At 31.2% G+C, this 16,078-nt stretch overlaps 1 protein-coding gene across 13 annotated transcripts in view; it reads left to right on the top strand.

Annotated features, from left to right (window-relative positions):
• Nucleotides 1-16,078, top strand: part of LOC108696888 — a 369,929-nt gene that overhangs the window by 193,648 nt on the left and 160,203 nt on the right. For 10 of the 13 annotated variants that reach the window (XM_041569828.1, XM_041569827.1, XM_041569829.1 and 7 more), the window contains 21 exons: nt 1,214-1,267; nt 1,959-1,982; nt 2,116-2,169; nt 2,714-2,743; nt 3,474-3,527; nt 5,114-5,143; nt 5,762-5,812; nt 6,288-6,311; nt 6,571-6,621; nt 7,056-7,085; nt 7,315-7,368; nt 9,112-9,141; nt 9,812-9,865; nt 10,290-10,313; nt 10,983-11,033; nt 12,097-12,126; nt 12,362-12,415; nt 13,123-13,152; nt 14,019-14,069; nt 15,447-15,470; nt 15,772-15,825. In XM_041569828.1, the coding sequence (XP_041425762.1) occupies nt 1,214-1,267; nt 1,959-1,982; nt 2,116-2,169; nt 2,714-2,743; nt 3,474-3,527; nt 5,114-5,143; nt 5,762-5,812; nt 6,288-6,311; nt 6,571-6,621; nt 7,056-7,085; nt 7,315-7,368; nt 9,112-9,141; nt 9,812-9,865; nt 10,290-10,313; nt 10,983-11,033; nt 12,097-12,126; nt 12,362-12,415; nt 13,123-13,152; nt 14,019-14,069; nt 15,447-15,470; nt 15,772-15,825 (858 nt within the window). The remainder of the gene's footprint in view (nt 1-1,213; nt 1,268-1,958; nt 1,983-2,115; nt 2,170-2,713; nt 2,744-3,473; nt 3,528-5,113; nt 5,144-5,761; nt 5,813-6,287; nt 6,312-6,570; nt 6,622-7,055; nt 7,086-7,314; nt 7,369-9,111; nt 9,142-9,811; nt 9,866-10,289; nt 10,314-10,982; nt 11,034-12,096; nt 12,127-12,361; nt 12,416-13,122; nt 13,153-14,018; nt 14,070-15,446; nt 15,471-15,771; nt 15,826-16,078) is intronic. The other 3 variants (XM_041569819.1, XM_041569822.1, XM_041569821.1) reach the window with 3 other exon arrangements.

Raw genomic sequence — 16,078 nt, 5'->3', positions numbered from 1 at the left:
ATATATATATATATATATATATGTATATGTATATATATATATATATATATATATATATATATATATATATATATATATATATACATATAAATATATATATATATATATATATATATATATATATATATATATATATATATATATATATATATTTATTTGTGTCAACAAAAATACTTTAAAGGGATTCTGGCATGATTTTTATGAAGTAGTTTTTATTTCTAAATTACACTGCTTAAATTGCAATTAATTCACTCACCATGTTAAATTTCATTCCTGAACCAACCAACAAGTGTATGTATTTTTTTTAGTTGTAATATTGGTGTATAGTCTGCCATCTCAGGTCATTTTGCCTGGTCATTTGCTTTGAAAAAGAGCTTGAACATTAGGATGGAACTCCTTTATGTTGTTTCTCCTACTCAATGTAACTGAATATGTCAAAGTGGGACCTGGATTTTACCATTGAGTGCTGTTCTTATATCTACCAGGCAGCTATCTTGTGTTAGGGAGCTAACTGGTTACCTCCCCATTGTTCTGTTGTTAGACTGCTGAGGGGGGGGGATGATATCACTCCAACTTGCACTACAGCAGTAAAGAGTGACTGAAGTTTATCAGTCCAATTTTATCTCAACATTTTTGAAAAAAACTTCAACCAAATCCACATGGATTTTTTGTCTTATTTATTAATACACTTTCCTGAAAATTTTGTTTGCAGAAAGAAATCGTGAAAAATCCGATTGTCATGTTCTTTCCGGATTTTTCATTTGTTCTTTAGGATTTTTTAGGATATTTCACCCGAAAACTCTGAAAACTTCGGGGTATTGCCAAAAACCCAGCGCACATCAAAAAATCATTGAGACTTCTCCCGTTGACTTATATACAACTTAAGATGCCGGATTTTCTGATTCTGACTTTTCCAGCCTCTCATTTAATACATTTCCGAAAAATTCATTATTTTTCAAAAGTCAGATTTTATGAATTTGTCGTGATTTTTGCCTTCGGAGTTTAGTAAATAACCTCCTTTGTCTAGCCCCATGTCAGATTTCAAAGTTAAATATAAAAAAATATGTTTGCTCTTTTGAGAATTGGATTTCAGTGCAGAATTCTGCTGGAGCAGCACTATTAACTGATGCATTTAGAATTTTTCCCCCATTACAGTATCCCTTTAAGTAAAGATGAATATGAATATATTTAATATATTTATTGTTGTTGATAGGTGAATGGATAACAGAAACTGCACAACCAACAATGCCAGTTCCATATAAAGAGAGTAAGTACTTCAGAACATTATGCAATGTGAAATATAAGGAATTGAAATACACTACAGAAGTTGTTATACATTTTAAACACTCGACATAGCCTATTTATGTACATTTATTAAAAAAGAATCTTTTAAATAAATGATTAATCATTTTGTTAATCACTGGTAAATTAGAACTAAAAATTCTTGGATGTAGATTTACCTAATTCAGGTTAGAGTATTTTAATGTTTTCTATTTTTTTCAAACTTGAAAAACCTTGAAAAAAAATCTGCTTTTCATTTTTAAAGATCCACATGTCTGCTCATATTTGAGCCAATAAAGTACACTTCTGAATTTTACACAAATTGCAGTGTGCTGCAGTATATTGGATTTCTACTCTTTCATTTTTAAAGAGTCTGCTAGACTTTTAAAAACACAAATGTTAAAATAACTTTAATCTTGAAAATACAACTAACATTGACTTCTAGAGAAGCTCACCAGGTTTTAGAATCAATTTTGATGTAAATATTCATGTTGCAGATACTCAAATTTAAAAACAGCCAAGATTTTTTTTCACAATAAATTTTAATTGTGGCAAAAATGGTAATAAACCTGCCCCCATGTGGAGGAAGAGCTTTAAGAACCCACTGCATATATTTCTCAACATGAACTTTTGTAACTTGCACATGTCAAACATATTGGTTTCATTTTATTTTGCAGAGCCTGGAGTTCCAACACCTTCAGGTAAACAATATATTCATCTGATTAGTTTGATAGAGATGACACATAGATGAATATACCACCATACGGTAATTAATAATCAATCAATTAATAATCAATGTCAAATTACATTTATATTATTTACGTTTGTATTTAGAAGACTGGATCATAGAGGAAACACATGATGATAAACCAACTAAATTTAAAGGGAGTAAGTATCCACAATGCATCTTTCTATATATGTAAGGTTTGTATAGTCCTTTCTGTCTATGAATTATTCTGTCCTATAGAAGATGTATTTTGAATTTGATACTCAGATCTCTAGTTTTCCTTATTTTGCAGCTACTTTTAGTCAAGAAACCTTTAGCCAAGCAGTTTGAACAAATTTCAATATTGTTTGTAGAGGATTCATTCATTTAAAAATACCATTAAAATACTGTATATTTTGATTATTATACACATCAAATGGTCTGTCTTGGCTGTAAATGGAACCTATCACCTTCCAATACATCTGCACTGGAGCTTCACATACACCATGGAGCTGGAAACATACTTTCATTAATATTTTTTAATATTTTTATCTCAGTATCAATATAATTGTTTAATATTGTATTCACCCCATTGTAGATGTGGATAAACTGTTGATACTTTTAGCTATCATAGTCTATTCTCTTTCTGACTTAAATATAATTTATAGCATTATGATATATTTTTTATTTCCTACTATTCAATTCTGTATTACATTTTTTTTGTAGGACCCATTGCTCCTATTTATGGGAAACAAGGTAATATATATATATTTGGTCATCATTTATATTTAGAGACTTGGTGGGGGGGGGATGAACACATATCAGATACTTAGCAATTCAATAAGATACAAATTTCCCTTTAGCACTTATTTTATTTTTAAAAACAATATTCTAATATAATTGTTATAGTAGTATCCTGAGATAATACATGAGTGAGGTAGGAAGGAAGAAGTACATAACCACTCAGTGGCAGGACCTAGTACTAGAACCTTAGTTACAGTTGTAATTGTGCTTAAACAACACTTTTACCAAATGAAATAAAAATAGGAATATCATAGTAATAGAAATGAAACAAGGCTTAAATAAAACATAGAAAGTAATTAACAAAGAGAAAAAAAAGGAATAAGATGGGCCGATTTTGCATACCATATAAATAGTTTGACCAAACAATCGGTAGACCATCTATCTTAAAGGACTTATCTTGTTCCACCTATTCCAGTAACAGAATTTAAGAATCATCAAGTTGAGAATAAATTTGCCAGAGGTGGCATATTTGTATTTCCCCAAGGATTGCGCCATTCGTTTTTCATACAAGTATACCCTCACTATCGTTTCCTTAACTTTTTTGTATTGTATATTGATATTTATCTACAATTACTACCCCTACTGCATGCTGTGGAGCTGGTTAGTTAAATGTTAATAATGCTGTATATTATTTCACATTTTTTTCATACTAACAATATAAATCTATTGTCTGTCTTTCCAGGATTGTGGTTGATTAGAGTGACTTTGCCAACAGGAACAATTGAAATGGAAGGAAGTAAGTACAGTATATCCACTACAGGTTAAAAATCAAAGGGAATTTACCAGCTATTAAAATTTACTTCACATTTAACTGGCCAGATTTGATCATTACTATGAAGTAAACTTGAGTCTTTCAAAATATTAACTGCAAAAGGTCACATCCTTTGCAATTAGGTTATTCATTTCCATTGATAGACTGCAACATTACTTTCTAAAACAAGTACACTCAGCCTGTTATCTCAGACCTGTAAGGAAGACTTACTGAAGGTGCTCCCACCGCTCCGTTCTGCCTCCCCAAGATGGTGGCGCCCAGGGATCCCACGTGGTACGTTATGAAGACATCGTCAGAATGGATGCAGCGTTGTGACGCCAGCGTCAGAATGGATGCAGCGATGTGACACCATGACATCATCATGTCTGTTTGGTGCCAAAAGAGGACTATTTAAGATGCCAGAACACTACAGACATTGCCCTATTATAGGTTCTACCTTGTATGTTCCTGGGTGCGCTTTACTGATTATTACTACTGATTCCTGTGTTTGACCTCTGCCTATTTGTCTTTGAACCTTCTCTGCCTGCATTGACCCATCTGCCTGGACTATTCTTCTGCCTCATCTTTGTCAGTTACCTTGAACTGTGTTGGACTGATGTTTCCTCCTTGGTCCACTAATCCTAGCTGAGCCTTCGGGCCCCTTACAAGAACTTTAGAAACTCTAGCCTGCTAAAAAAGTTCTGTTCATGACAATTATTATCCATTCTTTTTCCAAACATCTTTGTTCCTTTTTGCATGGTATGTCTGCTCTCATCTCTCTTAAGGTAGCCATAGACGCGCCGAAAATAACTTACAAAAAAATTTTTGTACGATATTTGGTTCGTGTATGGTGGGAGACAAGCCAAACGATATTGGCAGAAGACTTGAATATCAGTTGGATTGTCAATTGGGCTGGCCAGAAAATTTTTATTGGTCGTCTTTGAAGGCACATAAACATCGGCCATTGAAAACACTGACTGTGTGATCTATTAGACTCACTGGAAATAGTTTACGAAGGGATATTTATGTCATAACCAAACTTTAAATAATAGATACATTAAGGGGCAGATTCACTAAGGGTCGAATTTCGAAGTTAAAAATACTTCGAAATTCGACCCTCGAATTGAAATCCTTCGACTTCGAATATCGAAGTCGAAGGATTTAGCGCTAATCCTTCGATCGCACGATTTTAATTCAACGATCGAAGGAAAATCCTTCGATCAAAAAAAGATTAGCAAACCTATGGGGACCTTCCCCATAGGCTAACATTGACTTCGGTAGGTTTTACCTGCCGAAGTAGGGGGTCGAAGTTTTTTTTAAAGGGGAAGTACTTCGACTATCGAATGGTCGAATAGTCGAACGATTTTTCGTTCGATTAGTTCGATTTCGTTCGAATTCGAACGAATTTAACCAATTCGATGGTCGAAGTACCAAAAAAATACTTCGAAATTCGAAGTATTTTTCATTCGAATCCTTCACTCGAGCTTAGTGAATCAGCCCCCTATAATATTTATGCCTGTTATACTGTGTGTTTTAGGGATGTAAATTACAGTTTTCATTGTAAATTTTAGGACCTGTATCAGCAATTCCAGGAACAGATGGTAAGTTAAATGAAAAAGCTTTTTTTTTATTATGGTTTATATACCTGTGTGTGACAAATTAATCAATTAGAGAACATTGGCACAGGCTATTCTGTATATGGAATCACACATATATATATACATACACATATATGGGTGTGTTTAATCATATTTGGCAGCCATGCTTGCTATTGATTTAATATCAGACAGTTTAAGAAGGGTACCTATGTGTCAAAAACACCCAAAAACCTCTAAAAGCATGAATCAAATAACAATCTTCCAGTTTTAAAAGGGACATATACCATTGACTTTTACTATTTATTTTGACAGTTTTTAACTGGAATATTTTCATATTCGGAATTGTCTCACAATAGATCCCAAAAAAAGCTATGCATTTATTTCTGCTACTTTTTGGCATCAAAAAGCATGACCTGACTTGACCTGACTTAATAAATCAGCCCCATAGTCAACTCAAAAATAATTCAGATATTATATAAACCCAATGGAATTGTTTTGCTTCAAATAAGGATTACTTGTTTGTTAGTTGGGATCAAGTACAAGGTTCTGTTTGATTATTATAGAGAAAAAGGAAATCAAAATCAAAACAAGAGCATAATAATTTTAATTCTTGTATTTCAGACTGGATTATAGAAACAGATCAACTAACTTTACCAATGCCACATGAAAGAGGTTAGTTTACTGTTGATTGTGCACTGTTAAGTGAACAGCATGTTGTCCTATTTATGGGCTCTGGTCAAATATCACATTGGGCTATTGAGGGGTCTGCTGGTACTGTTTGGTCTGTCTGCCCAATACCACATATGGGCCCATCCTATGCTAGCCATATCCAGTATTTGGCTTATACCTCCAGTTGGACAGAAAATCTCAGTCTTCATTATTAGCAACACACGCAATTTAAAGATATTTTGTAAATCAAATTTTTGAATAGCATGAAGTGATGAAGAATTGTATATATTGTATGTAAGATGAATTGTATATAAATAAATGTCTTAAATTCACTTACTAAACTGTTAGGATCATATCATGAATTAAAATGTGTTACTTATGCTGTATTTTTTTGTTTTAAAAAATGGCAGATATCAAAAATGAAAATATAATTAGTGACTGTGAACTAAAAACATGTCTTTTGAATGTTTTTTTCTAGAACCAGGGGCTCAGATTTACACAGGTATCTTTTAAAAAAAAAATAATAATAATAATTTAAAAGTAATAGTGTATACTATTTTTTTTTACTAAAACTTTTTTCATTAGTATTAAAGTTTTATTTGGCAATTTAAAAAAATGTACTTCTATACTTTTATTAGCTAGTTAATGCATTTAATGATTCCATACAGAGAGGGCTCTTGTTCTGTCCTTGTAAACTAGATGCTGCTGTTAGAAGATTCATTTTTTAAACTTATTTTTATTTATGACTACTTCTATTTTAGACTGGATAATAGAAATAGGACAATCGGGTCAACCAACTAAATTTAAAGGAAGTGAGTATATATCTGATTTTATAATATACAGAGGGACAAAATAATGTATAACAGGCAGAAACAAGCTAAACATATTATTTTGAATGTTCTTAAGAATTCATTAATTTAATACTGTTAAGATTGCCACTGTTTTTGCTTTTTTATTTCCTTCTATGTCAGAAAAGTTGTGTTCATTTACAAAGATTTAAATTTTTATGCAAACAATAATCGATATACAGCTCAGGAGTAATATGCAAAACATAATAGTGCTTGCACTGGATCAGGAATTTAAGTAGACAACCTAGTGAAATAAGTAATAACTGGAAGTAGACATACTGTATAGGCAATGGGTCCCCTTAATTACTGTTATGTAATAATAAGTCATGCTTATTTAATTTGTTAAAGCTATAACTTTTTTAAAGGCACTCACTGTTGCTTATTAATTATTATTATAGCACCTATAGCTCGGGTTCCTGGAAAAAAAGGTAACTAATTTCTATTGACAAATTTATAATCATACAGTACTATTGTGGTTGAATATTTTTTTAAAATATGCTGTTAATCTATACTATAATGCTACAGTGGATATATAGTTACTATACTGCAATATTAGCTATTCTTATCTTAATAGTCATAATTGATTCTTATCTTCTCATACTTTCATTCTGGATTTGGCTATGTACTAATTTATCCATACTACATTCTTATATTTAGATATATGGATTGTTAATGTAAAAACACCATCTGGCATCTTACAGTTTGAAGGAAGTGAGTATATAATATACATTGATTAATTCAGGTGTAAATGTTGTAATCTCTCTTATCTCAGTAACTAGAAAAAGATTATCCCTTCAATAATTATACTGACTTTGTCAATGTGAGATTGATGAACAGAGCTTATGCTGCACATATTTTTGGCTATTGTTTTTATTAAGAAATAGTGATGTTTTATGGAAGCAGTTTTTACTTTCTAACTTTCTGTTCATTTTTCTCTTCTACTGAGACCTGTTCAGAAGTAAAGAAAAATACTAGTCCACTGATAAATACTCCTTATCTCCTTATACTCCTTATCTCAAAGTCTAACAAAGATCCCGGCATAGGCAAAAGAGGGGTTTGTTTATACAGAGTTCAATATCAAAAGCTACACAAATCACCCTGTTAATGGGAGTAATTCAGCTAAATTTTCTATTAGTGCTTTATAATCAGCAATAGTGTATATAAGTGCATACTGCCACTTTAAGAAGCTCTGATAGTTATAACAGTTATGACTCTATTCCACTCCATTTAAAATTGTGAAAATGTTAATTGATGAAGGGATTGACAACCCTGAAATATTTCTAATACCAATCATCTCACATTTAGGGGCCCATTTACTTAGCTCAAGTGAAGGAATAGAATTAAAAAAAACTTCGAATTTCGAATGTTTTTTTTGGCTACTTCGACCATCGAATTGGCTACTTTGACCTTCGACTGCGACTTTGAATTGAACGATTCAAACTAAAAATAGTTTGACTATTCGAGCATTCGCCACCTAAAACCTACCGAGGTGCCATGGTAGCCTATGGGGAGGGTCCCCATAGGCTTTGTAACAATTTTTAGGTCTAAGAAAAATCGTTCGATTGATGGATTAAAATCCTTCGAATCAAACAATTCGAAGGATTTAATCGTTCGACCAAACGGTTTTTCATTCGATCTAACTATTTGCGGTAAATCCTTTGACTTCGATATTCAAAGTCGAAGGATACACATTCAACAATCATATATCGAGGGTTAATTAACCCTCGATATTCGACCCTAGGTAAATCTGCCCCATAGTGTTAATTCAACCCAATTTTGAATATAACACATGATCTGAATTAATGCAAACCAAGCTTAAGTATGCATAACTTTGTAATAGATTGTGTTAATGAACTCATGTGGGGTTTTGGGGAAAAAAAACATTAGGTATTTTTCCCTAAGCAGGCTTTCTTAAATAAGAAAAAGCTCAGTACCTATTGCTGCCACAGTTTTTCTTATATAAGACAGCACAATCAGGGACAAATACCTCAACCAACAAGGTTCCCCCCATTTTAAGTCGTGCAGGTTTTTCTTCATGATTGCTCAATCTGAAAGGTTTAAGCAGTCATAAACTGCACCACCCAAATATTCAAATAATAAGTACATTTGATCAAGGATCATATTTTACTTTTCTGATGAATAACCTAGAATAGTGAATATTTAGAAAACTAACTATGCAGCGGGGACTGTATTTCTGTAGGAAAATCACACATAATACCTAATCTGCTTGTTATATATCTAACAGGAAATATCATATCATAGTAACATAAATTATTTTAAACCCAAATAATAAGATAATTTTAAATAAAACAATTGAGCAGGGTTGTCATGTAATCTATTAGATAGAAAAAATAATTGCAATTACAACTATCCACCAATTAAATACATCGTTATGCCTTTTTTTTTCTTATTTTGCATATATGGATTTTTTAACCGGTCCACTTTATTTTGCAGAACCTTTAGCTCCACTTCCAGGAACAGAAAGTGAGTAAAATATCCCATAGGGGAATTTGTCAACTTTTGCTTTCATGGAATACCATATAAAATGCTTACACAAAAGGGGGAAGATTTATCAAAATGTGAGAAAAAACTCACCACTTTTTATTCATTCCAATGACAAATGTGCAGGAATGTACATTATTCCTGAGAGATGTGCAAATGATCCTTGTGTTCACCTTTCCTGAACTTTACTTTTCATCCAATTCTCGTAACCTTACCATGCACTTACCAAGGGGCAGATTTATCAAAGTGTGAAATTAGAGCTCACCACAAAAAAATTCACCCACTCTCTATTTATTATTGGGGGATTTTTAGAAGGACATTGATCAAATGGTGAATTCTAACTTTTCACCCAATGATAAATACACTTCTAAAGAATGTATACAGTTGAATTTTATGTGGTGAGCTCTAATTTTACACTTTGATAAATTTGCACTGATGTGTAGTTTTTTTTTTATTTGACAGAGAACCTTTTATTGAAATTAGAAAACCACAGAGTATAATGTCAAGTAGAATGGAGTTTGTATAGATTGTATGTTGAATTTTTTTTTGTGTGCACCATTTTCTATTATTACATAGGAAAACAATTACCAAACAGAAAATCTAATAATTAGCATTGGAAATATACTCATATTAATATTTTTATTCTGTTTAGGAGAATGGACAATAGAAACAGAACAGCCAACTGTGCCAGTGCCATATGAAGGAAGTAAGTACAAATATCTACTGTACAATCGAAATAATAATGTTATAGTTCCTTGCCCCGATTTTATTACAGCTATAAAAGGGAAAGGTTATGATGATGCAAAGCACTGTCAACTAAGGGGCAAATTTATTAAAATGTGAGTTTAGAGCTTACTACTGTAAATAAAAACTCACCCACGTTTTATTCATTCCTATGGGATTTTTAGAACCATGTTCTAAGTTTCATCCATTAATAAATACAATTATAAAAATTCCATAAAAATGGATACAACTTGGATGCATTTTTATTTATTAAGCTCTAAACTCACATTTTGATAAATCTGCCCCTAAATATTTATAAGAACTATAAATCAATAGGATATGATATATACATATTTATACAAACACACACATCATATATAATACTCTTTCTTTGAATGTTTTTGTAGAACCTGACGAACCACTTTTTAAAGGTAAATCTCTATATTTCTTAAGGGTTTATCTATCAAAATTCCAATTTTTTTTAATGAGAGAGGTGTTTTCTACTTCCAATAAATGTCATTTTTATCAAATATATATGTTGGCTTATTTAATAAAATATCAGAATATAACATATTTCCTTAAATAAAATCATGAAAAATAGCTCACATATCTTGAATGTGTATGCTATCATAGTCCATGGGTTGAAATTTTGAAAAGTTTGCATTGAAAACTTTCACATGAACTTGGCAGCTTTTAGATGCAAAAGTTCTACATTTATTTTTTTTGTGCTTGATACATATACAACTATCAAGTTTTTTAAAGCATAACTCAATTTCAGGAGTTTTAGCTTTTAAATGTTGATTTAAAATGTTAATAAATTACTCTCTTCATAGATGATTTGTTAAGATACTAATAAAAACTATAAATGGGAGGCCTTTTCCATGAATGCAAAATCTCCAAATAATTCTAATTTATAATACATTAATGTAACTTTATTCTTTTTAACATTATTCTCCTAGTATTTTTGGATTTTGAAGAACAGTATTGTAGAATGTGTTTATGATATCATTGTTTAGGTATTAATTGAGAAAAGTATCATAAACAGAAATTCTAATATAAATGATAAGTAAACAATAATACTATTTTCTTTTTTTATGCAGACTGGATTGTAGAATTAGCAAGTGAAGACAAACCAACAAAATTTAAAGGAAGTGAGTATGATTATTTAAAATTTTATAATACAATATATAGTTATTACTTTCAGGGGCAAATTTACTTAGCTCGAGTGAAGGAATAGAAGAAAAAATACTTTGAATTTCAAAGTTTTTTGGGGCTACTTCGACCATCGAATTGGCTACTTCGACCTTCGACCATGACTTTGATTCGAACTAAAAATCGTTTGACTATTCGACCATTCCATAGTCAAAGTACCGTCTCTTTAAAAAAAACTTCGACCCCCTACTTCGCCAAGTAAAACCTACCAAACCTCAACCTTCCCCATAGGCTTTCTAAGCTTTTTTTGATCGAAGGAATTTCGTTCGATCAATGGATTAAAATCCTTCGAATCATTCGAACAATTTTTCCTTCGATCAGACGAATTGCGGTAAATCCTTCGACTTCAATATTCGAAGTTGAAGGATTTAACTTCGACAGTCGAATATTGAGGGTTAATTAACCCTCAATATTAGACCCTAAGTAAATGTGCCCCTAAATGTATATTCCTGACATTTTATAAATAAGCAGAATGAGACTGACTAACATTTAACCAGTAAAACCATAAAGGAAACAATAGTTTTTTGCATAGGAATATAATATGCAATATGTAACCAATTTTCAAAGACATTAATTACAAAGACAATGCTTTTAAAGTTATTTGTAAATGTAATTGCTATGGAAAGCAGATTGTGATTGACTGTTTATATTCTCTGTACTCCTGGTTCTGACTCCTGAAACAATTTAGAAGTCAGCTAATATTGCTATGTTTCCACTACATTGTTCCTAGACTCATGTATATATGTATAAGCAAATACTTTTTTAAAATTGCAAATATATTTACAGCTAATTAAATCACATAATTAAAATCATGTATTTTCTCCACCCAAAAACTATTGTTATCAGACTGAAAAAACTGAATTCTAAGCAATATTTTGATATACAGTAATTAAATCAAAATCAAAAAGTCGGCCAATTATTCCCCTTAAACATCATTTTTTTAAAAATAAAAGTCTAAAAAAGTATTTTATTATGATTCTGTTTCTCTGTTTGTTTTTTTAGAACTTTTTGCTCCTATTCCTGGTAAGAAAGGTAATTACCAAATTCAGATAATCATTTTGAGACGCTCATATATCTAAATGTAATGATAACTGTTATTAACTGTAATACATATGTACTAACTATGTCAGATGCCATTATATTAGTTAAAAAAATTACTTCTTCTTAGGAGATTAATATTTAATTATAAAAATGGCAGAGTGCATAGGCTATAAAAAAAACACACATTTTATCATTAATCAATGCATTTTATTATAATTTTGTTTAGACAAATGGATCATAAAAGTCACATCACCAACAGGAATTGAAGAATATGAAGGGAGTGAGTACAAAATAAATAAATGATGTGTAACATAATGTATAAATATCAAGTGAAATGTCATATATGCTCATATAAACACAACAAAGATTTATCACATCATCACTACTTCCAGAGATAACATCCAATATAAAGATTCCAGTCCAGCAGCACACTGAATTAGTGAAGAAAACAGTGTTTTATTGTGCCACAAATAGGCAAAGCTTTGGGCTTTACATCAGCCCTCTATCAATGGATCATGAATTATGATTATCCAATATTGAAACTGTATATAATATTGGTATATACAATATACCAATATGGGATAATCAATCAAATATATAGGGCAACTTTTTATCAAATGAAAAGTGCACAATAGCAAAATATGTTTACTTTTGTGCATGCTCACATCAAAGTAGATCAATGGCAACCACATAAGCTTTTATATAGCATATATTCCACTTTTGCATTGGATATAATATAATGCAGTGGCTCTTATGAAACATCTAATCAAACATCTTATCAAAAATCTAATCATAAATATGATGACTTCTCATAATTTTTTTTACCACACGTTATGACAAATGTGACCATATATAATTGCATGACTATATAATTGCATGACTGATGTGCATATTTCCTAGTTTAGGTTCAATACAGTTTGATAGCAATTTGTCTGATATAAGTATAATTTTTATGAGTATAATTTCTATTGCTGCTTTTTTCTGTAGAACCTATTGGACCAATTTCAGGGACACCTGGTAAGTTAAACACTATCTTATTTATTGTTAAAAAGATTTTAGAAGCAGGCATTCATGGATAGATAGAGGTTTTAGTTACAAATAAATTCTAATAATTAGGGATGGGCAAATTTGACCCGTTCCGTTTTGGCAAAAATTCCCCGCAGGCGAAATGTCGCAGATGCCCATTAAAGTCTATGGGAATTTGACGTGTGTCTTTTTTTTTTACGCACGCAGCCATACAAGTCTATGGGCGCCATTTTTTTGACGAAACAAGCCGAAAAAATTCACCCATCCCTACTAATAATATATAAATATTGCTCTAAAATTATACTTTAATGTATTAAGTTAAAAAAATCATAAAACTGGAATGTAAAACTGGCATCTATTAGCTGCCTAGTTAAGGTAGAAGTCAATAGAAGCTTTCTATGGCAAAGTATTTTTTCAGAACAAGTTTTTCAAATGTTTTGACATTTTTACTCTAATGGGTAAAACATCTAAAAATCTTGCCCAATCACCTCTATGTAGTAATTATTTTTGAATTAAAAGATAAACCTTTTTACTTTGTCTCCTAGACTTAAATAATTATACATTATTAGAATTTATTTGTATTCTAAAATGGTTTCATGATTTTATTCAAACATATTTTTTATATTTGGATTTTTTAAGAAATAAGCAAATATTGAACACCTCTAACTTTACACAAATTAGAATTTTGATAAATACCTGAACTGAGTAAAACTATACTGAAATTACTTTAGCAGCCATGAGCATGCTTGTGTTACACATTTCATATAAAGTACGTATACAATATATTGTGTGTCAGTCCCTAAACTTGGGTAACTGACAGCTGCAAAGTAGCTGATGCTATTTCTGTTTTTTTGTAGAGTGGATTATAGAAACATTACAGCCATCTGTTCCAGTGCCATATGTACAAAGTGAGTTCATATATATAGACTGGAATCCTCAGGAAAGTAACTATATCATGTGAAAAATCATTAAATAGAAAATCTACCTTTAAAGTGAATACTTAACAACAGTATTGTTTATACATTTTTCACCTTGACCATTTTGCCATGGTGTGTGTGTTCCCTCAAAGATCACCAGACAGGAAATAATATAGGTTCTAACTGTAACAGGAAGAAACATGGGAGTACAGGAAACAGCTCTGTCCATTCATTTGCTGATGAACTAGCATGTATGTTTGCTCTTTGTTTGTGTGTGAGCACAATGGATGATGTGAGCCAGGGGCAGCCATTAGTACTTAAAATGGTAGTTTTCTATTTAGGATTATCCAATGGCACATACTACTAGAAAAGTATATTTTAATGAAAAAAATCTGTATAGTTTTTAGAGCCCTGCAATGTTTAGAGGTAAAATTTTTGGTTAAACACAAGGCAAAATCTCCATATTGCAAAGGTATTCTGATTATGTATACGGCATACATTATACATATATACTAAGAGAAAAGGTCCACATCTTGTTTCTTCTGACATATGCTACATTTACAATGATTATTTAATCTTGGATAGTTATCTCTTGAACCAAAAATAATGTGTGAAAATACACATTTTATGCAAAGTCAATACTGTGTAAATATTTAAAAGGAAGATATTAAAAAATTTGATCTGTTTAGATGTAATAAAGATGCCTGAAATTAAGTGATATAAAACAAGAATAATTAAAAGTAAAGCCAAACTTAGAATAAGACAAAAGAAGCTGCAAAATAATCAAACAGTGGTTGATCATGGACATTGACAACAGAAGTCGAAGGACAAATATATGAGGAACATAACAGAAAAACATGTCTGGTAATGAAGAAAATAGATTTGATATGAAACTGGAAAAAAGGGAAATGTATAAGTCCCATGGGTGGCTCAGTATGATTAAATCTTTTATTTGCTTGTGTGCCTTGTAGTGGAAGCTAAGTTTTACACTAGTCACAGAGAGTTCATTTTAAGTTCCCTCTTAAACTTATTAAATCCACTAAACCAAGTTGGACAGTTTGAAAAATTGGATCTAGTTAAAACTGTGCAAAAATTCATAAAGCATACACTCATACCCTCCCTTCCTGCAATACAAACTACTACATCAACAAACATATTGACCGAGTACTTAGGTAAATTGGAATTTGGGTTTGATTTGTTCTAAAACAACTAAAACAGATATTAAATTTTAGATTACCACAGTAAAGTTATTTTTTTAAATATTTACTTGCATATTGTGTAGTCAAAATATAGGAAAATTTAATTTATTACATTTATATGTAAGCTATTGTCTCTTAATTTCTACAATTTTCCTTTTTTTCCCCAAAGCACCCGAAGCTCCTGTTCCAACAGGTAATCATAAATCCACTGAAACATTATTAAGCTACAAAATGAATACATGCAACAAATCTTATCAATATCTCTTTGAATATTGCAATGCTTCTACAAAGGAGCACTTCTGCCTGGAAAGAGAATACTCAAAATAAAGAGGCACAGCAAGACCATACAAATTGTACACAGATACTGTAGTTTGCAGGTCAAGACCGAAGTAGGATCCACACGCTGCATGGCAGTAGTGTCCATATTGTCCAAACTTTGTTTGTTTTATTTATACAATTGTTAGCTTTCTAACTAAAAACCTTTTTTTCTTTAGGAGATTGGATCACTGAATATACATTTGAAGATAAACCTACTAAATTTAGGGGAAGTAAGTATAGCATATAAAAAATATTTAAACAAAAAGTAATCCCAGATTGAGTTGAAACTCAGCACACGGTAGTGGAATTAGGTATATTCTGATCTCTTTATCATTAGGGTGGATTTTATTATGCTGTCTATTTTTCATTTGGTTTCCACACATTGTGTTCATGCAATAACATATAGATTTGAGTTACCTTTCCCAAAATGTGTATATTTTCAATGGACTAAGCTAAATTTTTACAAAAAAATTGAATGCTACA

Source organism: Xenopus laevis, chromosome 7L (assembly GCF_017654675.1).
Source record: "Xenopus laevis strain J_2021 chromosome 7L, Xenopus_laevis_v10.1, whole genome shotgun sequence".
NCBI lineage: Eukaryota > Metazoa > Chordata > Amphibia > Anura > Pipidae > Xenopus > Xenopus laevis.
This window is presented reverse-complemented; position numbering and strand designations above follow the sequence as displayed.